Source organism: Petromyzon marinus, chromosome 28, assembly GCF_048934315.1.
Source record: "Petromyzon marinus isolate PM22_M1 ecotype Great Lakes invasive population chromosome 28, UKy_Petmar_22M1.pri1.0, whole genome shotgun sequence".
NCBI classification, from domain to species: Eukaryota; Metazoa; Chordata; class Hyperoartia; order Petromyzontiformes; family Petromyzontidae; genus Petromyzon; species Petromyzon marinus.
The window spans coordinates 10,671,481-10,689,187 of record NC_133694.1 but is presented as its reverse complement, the minus strand read 5'-3'; the positions used below and the strand labels follow the sequence as shown (position 1 = coordinate 10,689,187).

Genomic DNA, 17,707 nt, shown 5'->3' with positions numbered 1-17,707 from the left:
TTCTACTGTTGAGATAGAGTCAGTGCTTGAAGTTGTCGATTCTGAGGTAATGGTGGATGGAGAAATAGTTGTAGCGTCTGAAATAGGTTTTGTCGAAGACAACAGTGATGTTGGTGATGTGAATGATGTTGTTGACAATGGAGATGTTGCGGCTGTTGAAATCGTTTCAATACTTGAAGTTGTTGCTTCTGAGGTAACGGTGGATGTGGAAATCTTTGCAGTGTCTGCCGTAGGTGTTGTCGAAGAAAACGGCGCTGTTGGTGATGTCATTGATGTTGTTGACAATGGAGAAGTTGCACCTGATGTTGTCATCGTTTCTATATTGGAAGTTCTTGCAGTCGCTGATGTAAATGGTGTTGATGACATTGGAGAAGTTGCTGCTGCTGTTGAGACAGATTCAGTGCTAGAAGTTGTCGATTCTGAGGTAAAGTTGGATGGAGAAATAGTTGTAGTGTCTGAAATAGTTGTTGTTGAAGACAGTGATGATGATGGTGATGTGAATGATGTTGTTGACAATGGAGATGTTGCGGCTGTTGAAATCGTTTCAGTACTTGAAGTTGTTGCTTCTGAGGTAACGGTGGATGTGGAAATTGTTGCAGTGTCTGCCGTAGGTGTTGTAGAAGAAAACGGCGCTGTTGGTGGTGTTATTGATGTTGTAGACAATGTAGATGTCGCTCCTGATGTTGCCACCGTTAGTATACTGGAAGTTGTTGCAGTCGCTGATGTAAATGGTGTTGCTGACAATGGAGAAGTTGCTGCTGCTGTTGAGACAGTTTCAGTGCTCGAAGTTGTCACTTCTGAGGTAATGGTGGATGGAGAAATAGTTGTTGTGTCTGAAATAGGTGTTGTGGAAGAAAACGTTGCAGTCGGAGATGTGAACGGTGTTGTTGACAATGGAGACGTTGTTGCTGCTGTTGAGACAGATTCAGTGCTTGAAGTTGTCGATTCTGAGGTAATGGTGGATGGATAAATAATTGTAGTGTCTGAAATAGCTGTTGTCGAAGAAAACCGTGATGTTGGTGATGTGAATAATGTTGTTGACAATGGAGAAGTTGCACCTGATGTTGACATCGTTTCTATATTGGAAGTTCTTGCAGTCGCTGATGTAAATGGTGTTGATGACAATGGATAAGTTGTTGCTGGTGTTGAGACAGATTCAGTGCTTGAAGTTGTCCATTCTGAGGTAATGGTGGATGGAGAAATAGTTGTAGTGTCTGAAATAGTTGTTGTTGAAGACAAGGGTGATGTTGGTGATGTGAATGATGTTGTTGACAATGGAGATGTTGCGGCTGTTGAAATAGTTTCAGTACTTGAAGTTGTTGCTTCTGAGGTAACGGTGGATGTGGAAATCGTTGCAGTGTCTGCCGTAGGTGTTGTCGAAGAAAACGGCGCTGTTGGTGATGTTATTGATGTTGTCGACAATGGAGATGTCGCTCCTGATGTTGCCACCGTTAGTATACTGGAAGTTGTTGAAGTCGTTGATGTAAATAGTGTTGTTGACAATGGAGAAGTTGCTGCTGCTGTTGAGACAGATTCAGTGCTCGAAGTTGTCACTTCTGAGGTAATGGTGGATGGAGAAATAGTTGTAGTGTCTGAAATAGGTGTGGTGGAAGACAACCTTGATGTTGGTGATGTGAATGATGTTGTTGACAATGGAGATGTTGCGGCTGTTGAAATCGTTTCAGTACTTGAAGTTGTTACTTCTGAGGTAACGGTGGATGTGGAAATCGTTGCAGTGTCTGCCGTAGGTGTTGTCGAAGAAAACGGCGCTGTTGGTGATGTCATTGATGTTGTTGACAATGGAGAAGTTGCACCTGATGTTGACATCGTTTCTATATTGGAAGTTCTTGCAGTCGCTGATGTAAATGGTGTTGATGACAATGGATAAGTTGTTGCTGCTGTTGAGACAGATTCAGTGCTTGAAGTTGTCGATTCTGAGGTAATGGTGGATGGAGAAATAGTTGTAGTGTCTGAAATAGTTGTTGTTGAAGACAAGGGTGATGTTGGTGATGTGAATGATGTTGTTGACAATGGAGATGTTGCAGCTGTTGAAATCGTTTCAGTACTTGAAGTTGTTGCTTCTGTGGTAACGGTGGATGTGGAAATCTTTGCAGTGTCTGCTGTAGGTGTTGTCGAAGAAAACGGCGCTGTTGGTGATGTTATTGATGTTGTCGACAATGGAGATGTCGCTCCTGATGTTGCCACCGTTAGTATACTGGAAGTTGTTGAAGTCGCTGATGTAAATAGTGTTGTTGACAATGGAGAAGTTGCTGCTGCTGTTGAGACAGATTCAGTGCTCGAAGTTGTCACTTCTGAGGTAATGGTGGATGGAGAAATAGTTGTAGTGTCTGAAATAGATGTTGTTGAAGACAACGGTGATGTTGGTGATATGAATGATGTTGTTGACAATGGAGACGTTGTTGCTGTTGTTGAGACAGATTCAGCGATCGAAGTTGTCACTTCTGAGGTAATGGTGGATGGGGAAATAGTTGTAGTGTCTGAAATAGGTGTGGTGGAATAAAACGGTGATGTTGGTGATTTGAATGATGTTGTTGTCAATGTAGACTTTGTTGCTGCTGTTGATACAGATTCAGTGCTTGAACTTGTCGATTCTGAGGTAATGGTGGATGGAGAAATAGTTGTAGTGTCTGAAATAGGTCTTGTTGAAGACAACGGTGATGTTGGTGATATGAATGATGTTGTTGACAATGGAGATTTTGATGCTGTTGAAATCGTTTCAGTACTTGAAGTTGTAGCTTCTGAGATAATGGTGGATGTAGAAGTAGTTGTAGTGTCTGAAATAGGTGTGGTGGAAGAAAACGTTGCAGTCGGAGATGTGAATGGTGTTGTTGACAATGGAGACGTTGTTTCTACTGTTGAGACAGAGTCAGTGCTTGAAGTTGTCGATTCTGAGGTAATGGTGGATGGAGAAATAGTTGTAGCGTCTGAAATAGGTTTTGTCGAAGACAACAGTGATGTTGGTGATGTGAATGATGTTGTTGACAATGGAGATGTTGCGGCTGTTGAAATCGTTTCAATACTTGAAGTTGTTGCTTCTGAGGTAACGGTGGATGTGGAAATCGTTGCAGTGTCTGCCGTAGGTGTTGTAGAAGAAAACGGCGCTGTTGGTGATGTTATTGATGTTGTAGACAATGGAGATGTCGCTCCTGATGTTGCCACCGTTAGTATACTGGAAGTTGTTGCAGTCGCTGATGTAAATGGTGTTGTTGACAATGGAGAAGTTGATGCTGCTGTTGTGACAGATTCAGTGCTCGAAGTTGTCACTTCTGAGGTAATGGTGGATGGAGAAATAGTTGTAGTGTCTGAAATAGGTGTGGTGGAAGAAAACGTTGCAGTCGGAGATGTGAATGGTGTTGTTGACAATGGAGACGTTGTTGCTGTTGTTGAGACAGATTCAGTGCTCGAAGTTGTCACTTCTGAGGTAATGGTGGATGGGGAAATAGTTGTAGTGTCTGAAATAGGTGTGGTGGAATAAAACGGTGATGTTGGTGATGTGAATGATGTTGTTGACAATGGAGACTTTGTTGCTGCTGTTGAGACAGATTTAGTGCTTGAACTTGTCGATTCTGAGGTAATGGTGAATGGAAAAATAGTTGTAGTGTCTGAAGTAGGTGTGGTGGAAGACAACAGTGATGTTGGTGATGTGAATGATGTTGTTGACAATGGAGATGTTGTGGCTGTTGAAATCGTTTCAGTACTTGAAGTTGGTACTTCTGAGGTAACGGTGGATTGGGAAATCGTTGCAGTGTCTGCCGTAGGTGTTGTCGAAGAAAACGGCGCTGTTGGTGATGCCATTGATGTTGTTGACAATGGAGAAGTTGCACCTGATGTTGACATCGTTTCTATATTGGAAGTTCTTGCAGTCGCTGATGTAAATGGTGTTGATGACATTGGAGAAGTTGCTGCTGCTGTTGAGACAGATTCAGTGCTAGAAGTTGTCGATTCTGAGGTAATGGTGGATGGAGAAATAGTTGTAGTGTCTAAAATAGGTCTTGTTGAAGACAACGGTGATGTTGGTGATATGAATGATGTTGTTGACAATGGAGATTTTGATGCTGTTGAAATCGTTTCAGTACTTGAAGTTGTAGCTTCTGAGATAATGGTGGATGTAGAAGTAGTTGTAGTGTCTGAAATAGGTGTGGTGGAAGAAAACGTTGCAGTCGGAGATGTGAATGGTGTTGTTGACAATGGAGACGTTGTTTCTACTGTTGAGACAGAGTCAGTGCTTGAAGTTGTCGATTCTGAGGTAATGGTGGATGGAGAAATAGTTGTAGCGTCTGAAATAGGTTTTGTCGAAGACAACAGTGATGTTGGTGATGTGAATGATGTTGTTGACAATGGAGATGTTGCGGCTGTTGAAATCGTTTCAATACTTGAAGTTGTTGCTTCTGAGGTAACGGTGGATGTGGAAATCGTTGCAGTGTCTGCCGTAGGTGTTGTAGAAGAAAACGGCGCTGTTGGTGATGTTATTGATGTTGTAGACAATGGAGATGTCGCTCCTGATGTTGCCACCGTTAGTATACTGGAAGTTGTTGCAGTCGCTGATGTAAATGGTGTTGTTGACAATGGAGAAGTTGATGCTGCTGTTGTGACAGATTCAGTGCTCGAAGTTGTCACTTCTGAGGTAATGGTGGATGGAGAAATAGTTGTAGTGTCTGAAATAGGTGTGGTGGAAGAAAACGTTGCAGTCGGAGATGTGAATGGTGTTGTTGACAATGGAGACGTTGTTGCTGTTGTTGAGACAGACTCAGTGCTCGAAGTTGTCACTTCTGAGGTAATGGTGGATGGGGAAATAGTTGTAGTGTCTGAAATAGGTGTGGTGGAATAAAACGGTGATGTTGGTGATGTGAATGATGTTGTTGACAATGGAGACTTTGTTGCTGCTGTTGAGACAGATTTAGTGCTTGAACTTGTCGATTCTGAGGTAATGGTGAATGGAAAAATAGTTGTAGTGTCTGAAGTAGGTGTGGTGGAAGACAACAGTGATGTTGGTGATGTGAATGATGTTGTTGACAATGGAGATGTTGCGGCTGTTGAAATCGTTTCAGTATTTGAAGTTGTTGCTTCTGAGGTAACGGTGGATGTGGAAATCGTTGCAGTGTCTGCCGTAGGTGTTGTCGAAGAAAACGGCGCTGTAGGTGATGTCATTGATGTTGTTGACAATGGAGAAGTTGCACCTGATGTTGACATCGTTTCTATATTGGAAGTTCTTGCAGTCGCTGATGTAAATGGTGGTGATGACATTGGAGAAGTTGCTGCTGCTGTTGAGACAGATTCAGTGCTCGAAGTTGTCGATTCTGAGGTAATGGTGGATGGAGACATAGTTGTAGTGTCTGAAATAGGTGTTGTTGAAGACAACGGTGATGTTGGTGATATGAATGATGTTGTTGACAATGGAGATGTTGCTGCTGTTGAAATCGTTTCAGTACTTGAAGTTGTTGCTTCTGAGGTAATGGTGGATGGAGAACTAGTTGCAGTGTCTGAAATAGGTGTTGTGGAATAAAACGTTACAGTCGGAGATGTGGTTGACAATGGAGACGTTGTTGCTGCTGTTGAGACAGAGTCAGTGCTTGAAGTTGTCGATTCTGAGGTAATGGTGGATGGAGAAATAGTTGTAGTGTCTGAAATAGCTGTTGTAGAAGAAAACGGCGCTGTTGGTGATGTTATTGATGTTGTAGACAATGGGGATGTCGCTCCTGATGTTGCCACCGTTAGTATACTGGAAGTTGTTGCAGTCGCTGATGTAAATGGTGTTGCTGACAATGGAGAAGTTGCTGCTGCTGTTGAGACAGTTTCAGTGCTCGAAGTTGTCACTTCTGAGGTAATGGTGGATGGAGAAATAGTTGTAGTGTCTGAAAAAGTTGTTGTTGAAGACAAGGGTGATGTTGGTGATGTGAATGATGTTGTTGACAATGGAGATGTTGCGGCTGTTGAAATAGTTTCAGTACTTGAAGTTGTTGCTTCTGAGGTAACGGTGGATGTGGAAATCGTTGCAGTGTCTGCCGTAGGTGTTGTCGAAGAAAACGGCGCTGTTGGTGATGTTATTGATGTTGTCGACAATGGAGATGTCGCTCCTGATGTTGCCACCGTTAGTATACTGGAAGTTGTTGAAGTCGATGATGTAAATAGTGTTGTTGACAATGGAGAAGTTGCTGCTGCTGTTGAGACAGATTCAGTGCTCGAAGTTGTCACTTCTGAGGAAATGGTGGATGGAGAAATAGTTGTAGTGTCTGAAATAGATTTTGTTGAAGACAACGGTGATGTTGGTGATATGAATGATGTTGTTGACAATGGAGATGTTGCTGCTGTTGAAATAGTTTCAGTACTTGAAGTTGTAGCTTCTGAGGTAATGGTGGATGGGGAAATAGTTGTAGTGTCTGAAATAGGTGTGGTGGAAGACAACCTTGATGTTGGTGATGTGAATGATGTTGTTGACAATGGAGATGTTGCGGCTGTTGAAATCGTTTCAGTACTTGAAGTTGTTACTTCTGAGGTAACGGTGGATGTGGAAATCGTTGCAGTGTCTGCCGTAGGTGTTGTCGAAGAAAACGGCGCTGTTGGTGATGTCATTGATGTTGTTGACAATGGAGAAGTTGCACCTGATGTTGACATCGTTTCTATATTGGAAGTTCTTGCAGTCGCTGATGTAAATGGTGTTGATGACATTGGAGAAGTTGCTGCTGCTGTTGAGACAGATTCAGTGCTAGAAGTTGTCGATTCTGAGGTAATGGTGGATGGAGAAATAGTTGTAGTGTCTGAAATAGGTGTTGTTGAAGACAACGGTGATGTTGGTGATATGAATGATGTTGTTGACAATGGAGATGTTGATGCTGTTGAAATCGTTTCAGTACTTGAAGTTGTAGCTTCTGAGGTAATGGTGGATGTAGAAATATTTGTAGTGTCTGAAATAGGTGTTGTGGACGAAAACGTTGCAGTCGGAGATGTGAATGGTGTGGTTGACAATGGAGACGTTGTTGCTACTGTTGAGACAGAGTCAGTGCTTGAAGTTGTCGATTCTGAGGTAATGGTGGATGGAGAAATAGTTGTAGCGTCTGAAATAGGTTTTGTCGAAGACAACAGTGATGTTGGTGATGTGAATAAAGTTGTTGACAATGGAGAAGTTGCACCTGATGTTGACATCGTTTCTATATTGGAAGTTCTTGCAGTCGCTGATGTAAATGGTGTTGATGACAATGGATAAGTTGTTGCTGCTGTTGAGACAGATTCAGTGCTTGAAGTTATCGATTCTGAGGTAATGGTGGATGGAGAAATAGTTGTAGTGTCTGAAATAGTTGTTGTTGAAGACAAGGGTGATGTTGGTGATGTGAATGATGTTGTTGACAATGGAGATGTTGCGGCTGTTGAAATCGTTTCAGTACTTGAAGTTGTTGCTTCTGAGGTAACGGTGGATGTGGAAATCGTTACAGTGTCTGCTGTAGGTGTTGTCGAAGAAAACGGCGCTGTTGGTGATGTTATTGATGTTGTCGACAATGGAGATGTCGCTCCTGATGTTGCCACCGTTAGTATACTGGAAGTTGTTGAAGTCGCTGATGTAAATAGTGTTGTTGACAATGGAGAAGTTGCTGCTGCTGTTGAGACAGATTCAGTGCTCGAAGTTGTCACTTCTGAGGTAATGGTGGATGGAGAAATAGTTGTAGTGTCTGAAATAGATGTTGTTGAAGACAACGGTGATGTTGGTGATATGAATGATGTTGTTGACAATGGAGACGTTGTTGCTGTTGTTGAGACAGATTCAGCGCTCGAAGTTGTCACTTCTGAGGTAATGGTGGATGGGGAAATAGTTGTAGTGTCTGAAATAGGTGTGGTGGAATAAAACGGTGATGTTGGTGATGTGAATGATGTTGTTGACAATGGAGAATTTGTTGCTGCTGTTGAGACAGATTCAGTGCTTGAACTTGTCGATTCTAAGGTAATGGTGGATGGAGAAATAGTTGTAGTGTCTGAAATAGGTGTGGTGGAAGACAACAGTGATGTTGGTGATGTGAATGATGTTGTTGACAATGGAGATGTTGCGGCTGTTGAAATCGTTTCAGTATTTGAAGTTGTTGCTTCTGAGGTAACGGTGGATGTGGAAATCGTTGCAGTGTCTGCCGTAGGTGTTGTCGAAGAAAACGGCGCTGTTGGTGATGTTATTGATGTTGTCGACAATGGAGATGTCGCTCCTGATGTTGCCACCGTTAGTATACTGGAAGTTGTTGAAGTCGCTGATGTAAATAGTGTTGTTGACAATGGAGAAGTTGCTGCTGCTGTTGAGACAGATTCAGTGCTCGAAGTTGTCACTTCTGAGGTAATGGTGGATGGAGTAATAGTTGTAGTGTCTGAAATAGGTGTGGTGGAAGACAACGGTGATGTTGGTGATGTGAATGATGTTGTTGACAATGGAGATGTTGTGGCTGTTGAAATCGTTTCAGTACTTGAAGTTGGTACTTCTGAGGTAACGGTGGATTGGGAAATCGTTGCAGTGTCTGCCGTAGGTGTTGTCGAAGAAAACGGCGCTGTTGGTGATGCCATTGATGTTGTTGACAATGGAGAAGTTGCACCTGATGTTGACATCGTTTCTATATTGGAAGTTCTTGTAGTCGCTGATGTAAATGGTGATGATGACATTGGAGAAGTTGCTGCTGCTGTTGAGACAGATTCAGTGCTAGAAGTTGTCGATTCTGAGGTAATGGTGGATGGAGAAATAGTTGTAGTGTCTGAAATAGGTGTTGTTGAAGACAACGGTGATGTTGGTGATATGAATGATGTTGTTGACAATGGAGATTTTGATGCTGTTGAAATCGTTTCAGTACTTGAAGTTGTAGCTTCTGAGGTAATGGTGGATGTAGAAATAGTTGTAGTGTCTGAAATAGGTGTGGTGGAAGAAAACGTTGCAGTCGGAGATGTGAATGGTGTTGTTGACAATGGAGACGTTGTTGCTACTGTTGAGACAGAGTCAGTGCTTGAAGTTGTCGATTCTGAGGTAATGGTGGATGGAGAAATAGTTGTAGCGTCTGAAATAGGTGTTGTCGAAGACAACAGTGATGTTGGTGATGTGAATGATGTTGTTGACAATGGAGATGTTGCGGCTGTTGAAATCGTTTCAATACTTGAAGTTGTTGCTTCTGAGGTAACGGTGGATGTGGAAATCGTTGCAGTGTCTGCCGTAGGTGTTGTAGAAGAAAACGGCGCTGTTGGTGATGTTATTGATGTTGTAGAAAATGGAGATGTCGCTCCTGATGTTGCCACCGTTAGTATACTGGAAGTTGTTGCAGTCGCTGATGTAAATGGTGTTGTTGACAATGGAGAAGTTGATGCTGCTGTTGTGACAGATTCAGTGCTCGAAGTTGTCACTTCTGAGGTAATGGTGGATGGAGAAATAGTTGTTGTGTCTGAAATAGGTGTTGTGGAATAAAACGTTGCAGTCGGAGATGTGAACGGTGTTGTTGACAATGGAGACGTTGTTGCTGCTGTTGAGACAGATTCAGTGCTTGAAGTTGTCGATTCTGAGGTAATGGGAGATGGAGAAATTGTTGTAGTGTGTGAAATAGCTGTTGTCGAAGACAACAGTGATGTTGGTGATGTGAATGATAATGGAGATGTTGCGGCTGTTGAAATCGTTTCAGTTGTTGCTTCTGAGGTAATGGTGGATGTGGAAATCGTTGCAGTGTCTGCCGTAGGTGTTGTTGAAGAAAACGGCGCTGTTGGTGATGTTATTGATGTTGTCGACAATGGAGATGTCGCTCCTGATGTTGCCACCGTTAGTATACTGGAAGTTGTTGCAGTCGCTGATGTAAATGGTGTTGTTGACAATGGAGAAGTTGCACCTGATGTTGACATCGTTTCTATATTGGAAGTTCTTGTAGTCGCTGATGTAAATCGTGTTGATGACATTGGAGAAGTTGCTGCTGCTGTTGAGACAGATTCAGTGCTAGAAGTTGTCGATTCTGAGGTAATGGTGGATGGAGAAATAGTTGTAGTGTCTGAAATAGGTCTTGTTGAAGACAACGGTGATGTTGGTGATATGAATGATGTTGTTGACAATGGAGATTTTGATGCTGTTGAAATCGTTTCAGTACTTGAAGTTGTAGCTTCTGAGATAATGGTGGATGTAGAAGTAGTTGTAGTGTCTGAAATAGGTGTGGTGGAAGAAAACGTTGCAGTCGGAGATGTGAATGGTGTTGTTGACAATGGAGACGTTGTTTCTACTGTTGAGACAGAGTCAGTGCTTGAAGTTGTCGATTCTGAGGTAATGGTGGATGGAGAAATAGTTGTAGCGTCTGAAATAGGTGTGGTGGAAGAAAACGTTGCAGTCGGAGATGTGAATGGTGTTGTTGACAATGGAGACGTTGTTGCTGTTGTTGAGACAGACTCAGTGCTCGAAGTTGTCACTTCTGAGGTAATGGTGGATGGGGAAATAGTTGTAGTGTCTGAAATAGGTGTGGTGGAATAAAACGGTGATGTTGGTGATGGGAATGATGTTGTTGACAATGGAGACTTTGTTGCTGCTGTTGAGACAGATTTAGTGCTTGAACTTGTCGATTCTGAGGTAATGGTGAATGGAAAAATAGTTGTAGTGTCTGAAGTAGGTGTGGTGGAAGACAACAGTGATGTTGGTGATGTGAATGATGTTGTTGACAATGGAGATGTTGCGGCTGTTGAAATCGTTTCAGTATTTGAAGTTGTTGCTTCTGAGGTAACGGTGGATGTGGAAATCGTTGCAGTGTCTGCCGTAGGTGTTGTCGAAGCAAACGGCGCTGTAGGTGATGTCATTGATGTTGTTGACAATGGAGAAGTTGCACCTGATGTTGACATCGTTTCCATATTGGAAGTTCTTGCAGTCGCTGATGTAAATGGTGGTGATGACATTGGAGAAGTTGCTGCTGCTGTTGAGACAGATTCAGTGCTCGAAGTTGTCGATTCTGAGGTAATGGTGGATGGAGACATAGTTGTAGTGTCTGAAATAGGTGTTGTTGAAGACAACGGTGATGTTGGTGATATGAATGATGTTGTTGACAATGGAGATGTTGCTGCTCTTGAAATCGTTTCAGTACTTGAAGTTGTTGCTTCTGAGGTAATGGTGGATGGAGAACTAGTTGCAGTGTCTGAAATAGGTGTTGTGGAATAAAACGTTACAGTCGGAGATGTGGTTGACAATGGAGACGTTGTTGCTGCTGTTGAGACAGAGTCAGTGCTTGAAGTTGTCGATTCTGAGGTAATGGTGGATGGAGAAATAGTTGTAGTGTCTGAAATAGCTGTTGTAGAAGAAAACGGCGCTGTTGGTGATGTTATTGATGTTGTAGACAATGGGGATGTCGCTCCTGATGTTGCCACCGTTAGTATACTGGAAGTTGTTGCAGTCGCTGATGTAAATGGTGTTGCTGACAATGGAGAAGTTGCTGCTGCTGTTGAGACAGTTTCAGTGCTCGAAGTTGTCACTTCTGAGGTAATGGTGGATGGAGAAATAGTTGTTGTGTCTGAAATAGGTGTTGTGGAAGAAAACGTTGCAGTCGGAGATGTGAACGGTGTTGTTGACAATGGAGACGTTGTTGCTGCTGTTGAGACAGATTCAGTGCCTGAAGTTGTCGATTCTGCGGTAATGGTGGATGGAGAAATAGTTGTAGTGTCTGAAAAAGTTGTTGTTGAAGACAAGGGTGATGTTGGTGATGTGAATGATGTTGTTGACAATGGAGATGTTGCGGCTGTTGAAATAGTTTCAGTACTTGAAGTTGTTGCTTCTGAGGTAACGGTGGATGTGGAAATCGTTGCAGTGTCTGCCGTAGGTGTTGTCGAAGAAAACGGCGCTGTTGGTGATGTTATTGATGTTGTCGACAATGGAGATGTCGCTCCTGATGTTGCCACCGTTAGTATACTGGAAGTTGTTGAAGTCGATGATGTAAATAGTGTTGTTGACAATGGAGAAGTTGCTGCTGCTGTTGAGACAGATTCAGTGCTCGAAGTTGTCACTTCTGAGGTAATGGTGGATGGAGAAATAGTTGTAGTGTCTGAAATAGATTTTGTTGAAGACAACGGTGATGTTGGTGATATGAATGATGTTGTTGACAATGGAGATGTTGCTGCTGTTGAAATAGTTTCAGTACTTGAAGTTGTAGCTTCTGAGGTAATGGTGGATGGGGAAATAGTTGTAGTGTCTGAAATAGGTGTGGTGGAAGACAACAGTGATGTTGGTGATGTGAATGATGTTGTTGAAAATGGAGATGTTGCGGCTGTTGAAATCCTTTCAGTATTTGAAGTTGTTGCTTCTGAGGTAACGGTGGATGTGGAAATCGTTGCAGTGTCTGCCGTAGGTGTTGTCGAAGAAAACGGCGCTGTTGGTGATGTTATTGATGTTGTCGACAATGGAGATGTCGCTCCTGATGTTGCCACCGTTAGTATACTGGAAGTTGTTGAAGTCGCTGATGTAAATAGTGTTGTTGACAATGGAGAAGTTGCTGCTGCTGTTGAGACAGATTCAGTGCTCGAAGTTGTCACTTCTGAGGTAATGGTGGATGGAGAAATAGTTGTAGTGTCTGAAATAGGTGTGGTGGAAGACAACCTTGATGTTGGTGATGTGAATGATGTTGTTGACAATGGAGATGTTGCGGCTGTTGAAATCGTTTCAGTGCTTGAAGTTGTTACTTCTGAGGTAACGGTGGATGTGGAAATCGTTGCAGTGTCTGCCGTAGGTGTTGTCGAAGAAAACGGCGCTGTTGGTGATGTCATTGATGTTGTTGACAATGGAGAAGTTGCACCTGATGTTGACATCGTTTCTATATTGGAAGTTCTTGCAGTCGCTGATGTAAATGGTGTTGATGACATTGGAGAAGTTGCTGCTGCTGTTGAGACAGATTCAGTGCTAGAAGTTGTCGATTCTGAGGTAATGGTGGATGGAGAAATAGTTGTAGTGTCTGAAATAGGTGTTGTTGAAGACAACGGTGATGTTGGTGATATGAATGATGTTGTTGACAATGGAGATGTTGATGCTGTTGAAATCGTTTCAGTACTTGAAGTTGTAGCTTCTGAGGTAATGGTGGATGTAGAAATATTTGTAGTGTCTGAAATAGGTGTTGTGGACGAAAACGTTGCAGTCGGAGATGTGAATGGTGTGGTTGACAATGGAGACGTTGTTGCTACTGTTGAGACAGAGTCAGTGCTTGAAGTTGTCGATTCTGAGGTAATGGTGGATGGAGAAATAGTTGTAGCGTCTGAAATAGGTTTTGTCGAAGACAACAGTGATGTTGGTGATGTGAATAAAGTTGTTGACAATGGAGAAGTTGCACCTGATGTTGACATCGTTTCTATATTGGAAGTTCTTGCAGTCGCTGATGTAAATGGTGTTGATAACAATGGATAAGTTGTTGCTGCTGTTGAGACAGATTCAGTGCTTGAAGTTATCGATTCTGAGGTAATGGTGGATGGAGAAATAGTTGTAGTGTCTGAAATAGTTGTTGTTGAAGACAAGGGTGATGTTGGTGATGTGAATGATGTTGTTGACAATGGAGATGTTGCGGCTGTTGAAATCGTTTCAGTACTTGAAGTTGTTGCTTCTGAGGTAACGGTGGATGTGGAAATCGTTACAGTGTCTGCTGTAGGTGTTGTCGAAGAAAACGGCGCTGTTGGTGATGTTATTGATGTTGTCGACAATGGAGATGTCGCTCCTGATGTTGCCACCGTTAGTATACTGGAAGTTGTTGAAGTCGCTGATGTAAATAGTGTTGTTGACAATGGAGAAGTTGCTGCTGCTGTTGAGACAGATTCAGTGCTCGAAGTTGTCACTTCTGAGGTAATGGTGGATGGAGAAATAGTTGTAGTGTCTGAAATAGATGTTGTTGAAGACAACGGTGATGTTGGTGATATGAATGATGTTGTTGATAATGGAGACGTTGTCGCTGTTGTTGAGACAGATTCAGCGCTCGAAGTTGTCACTTCTGAGGTAATGGTGGATGGGGAAATAGTTGTAGTGTCTGAAATAGGTGTGGTGGAATAAAACGGTGATGTTGGTGATGTGAATGATGTTGTTGACAATGGAGACTTTGTTGCTGCTGTTGAGACAGATTCAGTGCTTGAACTTGTCGATTCTAAGGTAATGGTGGATGGAGAAATAGTTGTAGTGTCTGAAATAGGTGTGGTGGAAGACAACAGTGATGTTGGTGATGTGAATGATGTTGTTGACAATGGAGATGTTGCGGCTGTTGAAATCGTTTCAGTATTTGAAGTTGTTGCTTCTGAGGTAACGGTGGATGTGGAAATCGTTGCAGTGTCTGCCGTAGGTGTTGTCGAAGAAAACGGCGCTGTTGGTGATGTTATTGATGTTGTCGACAATGGAGATGTCGCTCCTGATGTTGCCACCGTTAGTATACTGGAAGTTCTTGTAGTCGCTGATGTAAATAGTGTTGTTGACAATGGAGAAGTTGCTGCTGCTGTTGAGACAGATTCAGTGCTCGAAGTTGTCGATTCTGAGGTAATGGTGGATGGAGAAATAGTTGTAGTGTCTGAAATAGGTGTTGTTGAAGACAACGGTGATGTTGGTGATATGAATGATGTTGTTGACAATGGAGATTTTGATGCTGTTGAAATCGTTTCAGTACTTGAAGTTGTAGCTTCTGAGGTAATGGTGGATGTAGAAATAGTTGTAGTGTCTGAAATAGGTGTGGTGGAAGAAAACGTTGCAGTCGGAGATGTGAATGGTGTTGTTGACAATGGAGACGTTGTTGCTACTGTTGAGACAGAGTCAGTGCTTGAAGTTGTCGATTCTGAGGTAATGGTGGATGGAGAAATAGTTGTAGCGTCTGAAATAGGTGTTGTCGAAGACAACAGTGATGTTGGTGATGTGAATGATGTTGTTGACAATGGAGATGTTGCGGCTGTTGAAATCGTTTCAATACTTGAAGTTGTTGCTTCTGAGGTAACGGTGGATGTGGAAATCGTTGCAGTGTCTGCCGTAGGTGTTGTAGAAGAAAACGGCGCTGTTGGTGATGTTATTGATGTTGTAGAAAATGGAGATGTCGCTCCTGATGTTGCCACCGTTAGTATACTGGAAGTTGTTGCAGTCGCTGATGTAAATGGTGTTGTTGACAATGGAGAAGTTGATGCTGCTGTTGTGACAGATTCAGTGCTCGAAGTTGTCACTTCTGAGGTAATGGTGGATGGAGAAATAGTTGTTGTGTCTGAAATAGGTGTTGTGGAATAAAACGTTGCAGTCGGAGATGTGAACGGTGTTGTTGACAATGGAGACGTTGTTGCTGCTGTTGAGACAGATTCAGTGCTTGAAGTTGTCGATTCTGAGGTAATGGGAAATGGAGAAATTGTTGTAGTGTGTGAAATAGCTGTTGTCGAAGACAACAGTGATGTTGGTGATGTGAATGATAATGGAGATGTTGCGGCTGTTGAAATCGTTTCAGTTGTTGCTTCTGAGGTAATGGTGGATGTGGAAATCGTTGCAGTGTCTGCCGTAGGTGTTGTTGAAGAAAACGGCGCTGTTGGTGATGTTATTGATGTTGTTGACAATGGAGATGTCGCTCCTGATGTTGCCACCGTTAGTATACTGGAAGTTGTTGCAGTCGCTGATGTAAATGGTGTTGTTGACAATGGAGAAGTTGCTGCTGCTGTTGAGACAGATTCAGTGCTCGAAGTTGTCGCTTCTGAGGTAATGGTGGATGGAGAAATAGTTGTAGTGTCTGAAATAGGTGTGGTGTAATGAAACGTTGTAGTAGGAGATGTGAACGGTGTTGTTGACAATGGAGAAGTTGTTGCTGCTGTTGAGACAGATTCAGTGCTTGCAGTTGTCGATTCTGAGGTAATGGTGGATGGAGAAATAGTTGTAGTGTCTGAAATATCTGTTGTCAAAGACAACAGTGATGTTGGTGATGTGAATAATGTTGTTGACAATGGAGATGTTGTGGCTGTTGAAATTGTTTCAGTACTTGAAGTTGTTGCTTCTGAGGTAACGGTGGATGTGGAAATTGTTGCGGTGTCTGCCGTAGGTCTTGGTGAAGAAAACGGCGCTGTTGGTGATGCGATTGATGTTGTCGACAATGGAGATGTCGCTCCTGATGTTGCCACCGTTAGTATACTGGAAGTTATTGCAGTCGCTGATGTAAATGGTGTTGTTGACGATGGAGAAGTTGCTGCTGCTGTTGAGACAGATTCAGTGCTCGAAGTTGTCACTTCTGACGTAATGGTGGATGGAGAAATAGTTGTTGTGTCTGAAATAGGTGTTGTGGAAGAAAACGTTGCAATCGGAGATGTGAACGGTGTTGTTGACAATGGAGACGTTGTTGCTGCTGTTGAGACAGATTCAGTGCTCGAAGTTGTTGATTCTGAGGTAATGGTGGTTGGAGAAATAGTTGTAGTGTCTGAAATAGGTGTGGTGGAAGAAAACGTTGCAGTCGGAGATGTGAATGGTGTGGTTGACAATGGAGACGTTGTTGCTGCTGTTGAGACAGATTCAGTGCTCGAAGTTGTCGATTCTGAGGTAATGGTGGATGGAGAAATAGTTGTAGTGTCTGAAATAGCTGTTGTCGAAGACAACGGTGATGTTCGTGATGTGAATGATGTTGTTGACAATGGAGAAGTTGCACCTGATGTTGACATCGTTTCTATATTGGAAGTTCTTGCAGTCGCTGATGTAAATGGTGTTGATGACAATGGATAAGTTGTTGCTGCTGTTGAGACAGATTCAGTGCTTGAAGTTATCGATTCTGAGGTAATGGTGGATGGAGAAATAGTTGTAGTGTCTGAAATAGTTGTTGTTGAAGACAAGGGTGATGTTGGTGATGTGAATGATGTTGTTGACAATGGAGATGTTGCGGCTGTTGAAATCGTTTCAGTACTTGAAGTTGTTGCTTCTGAGGTAACGGTGGATGTGGAAATCGTTACAGTGTCTGCTGTAGGTGTTGTCGAAGAAAACGGCGCTGTTGGTGATGTTATTGATGTTGTCGACAATGGAGATGTCGCTCCTGATGTTGCCACCGTTAGTATACTGGAAGTTGTTGAAGTCGCTGATGTAAATAGTGTTGTTGACAATGGAGAAGTTGCTGCTGCTGTTGAGACAGATTCAGTGCTCGAAGTTGTCACTTCTGAGGTAATGGTGGATGGAGAAATAGTTGTAGTGTCTGAAATAGATGTTGTTGAAGACAACGGTGATGTTGGTGATATGAATGATGTTGTTGATAATGGAGACGTTGTTGCTGTTGTTGAGACAGATTCAGCGCTCGAAGTTGTCACTTCTGAGGTAATGGTGGATGGGGAAATAGTTGTAGTGTCTGAAATAGGTGTGGTGGAATAAAACGGTGATGTTGGTGATGTGAATGATGTTGTTGACAATGGAGACTTTGTTGCTGCTGTTGAGACAGATTCAGTGCTTGAACTTGTCGATTCTAAGGTAATGGTGGATGGAGAAATAGTTGTAGTGTCTGAAATAGGTGTGGTGGAAGACAACAGTGATGTTGGTGATGTGAATGATGTTGTTGACAATGGAGATGTTGCGGCTGTTGAAATCGTTTCAGTATTTGAAGTTGTTGCTTCTGAGGTAACGGTGGATGTGGAAATCGTTGCAGTGTCTGCCGTAGGTGTTGTCGAAGAAAACGGCGCTGTTGGTGATGTTATTGATGTTGTCGACAATGGAGATGTCGCTCCTGATGTTGCCACCGTTAGTATACTGGAAGTTCTTGTAGTCGCTGATGTA

The 17,707-nt window shown here is 42.7% G+C and overlaps 2 protein-coding genes across 2 annotated transcripts; both read right to left on the bottom strand.

Annotated features, from left to right (window-relative positions):
* Positions 1-2: 2 nt before the first annotated feature.
* Positions 3-10,629, bottom strand: LOC142929273 (uncharacterized). Its single transcript, XM_076070180.1, has 2 exons — positions 1,450-10,629; positions 3-41 (listed from the first exon to the last, which is right to left on the bottom strand). Exons 1-2 carry the CDS (start codon positions 9,913-9,915, stop codon positions 3-5), a joined length of 8,505 nt encoding a protein of 2,834 aa, XP_075926295.1. The 5' UTR covers positions 9,916-10,629.
* Positions 10,630-13,546: 2,917 nt separating this feature from the next.
* LOC142929272 (uncharacterized) lies at positions 13,547-17,561 on the bottom strand. Its single transcript, XM_076070179.1, has 2 exons — positions 14,309-17,561; positions 13,547-13,568 (listed from the first exon to the last, which is right to left on the bottom strand). Exons 1-2 carry the CDS (start codon positions 16,612-16,614, stop codon positions 13,547-13,549), a joined length of 2,328 nt encoding a protein of 775 aa, XP_075926294.1. The 5' UTR covers positions 16,615-17,561.
* Between the last annotated feature and the right edge of the window lie 146 nt (positions 17,562-17,707).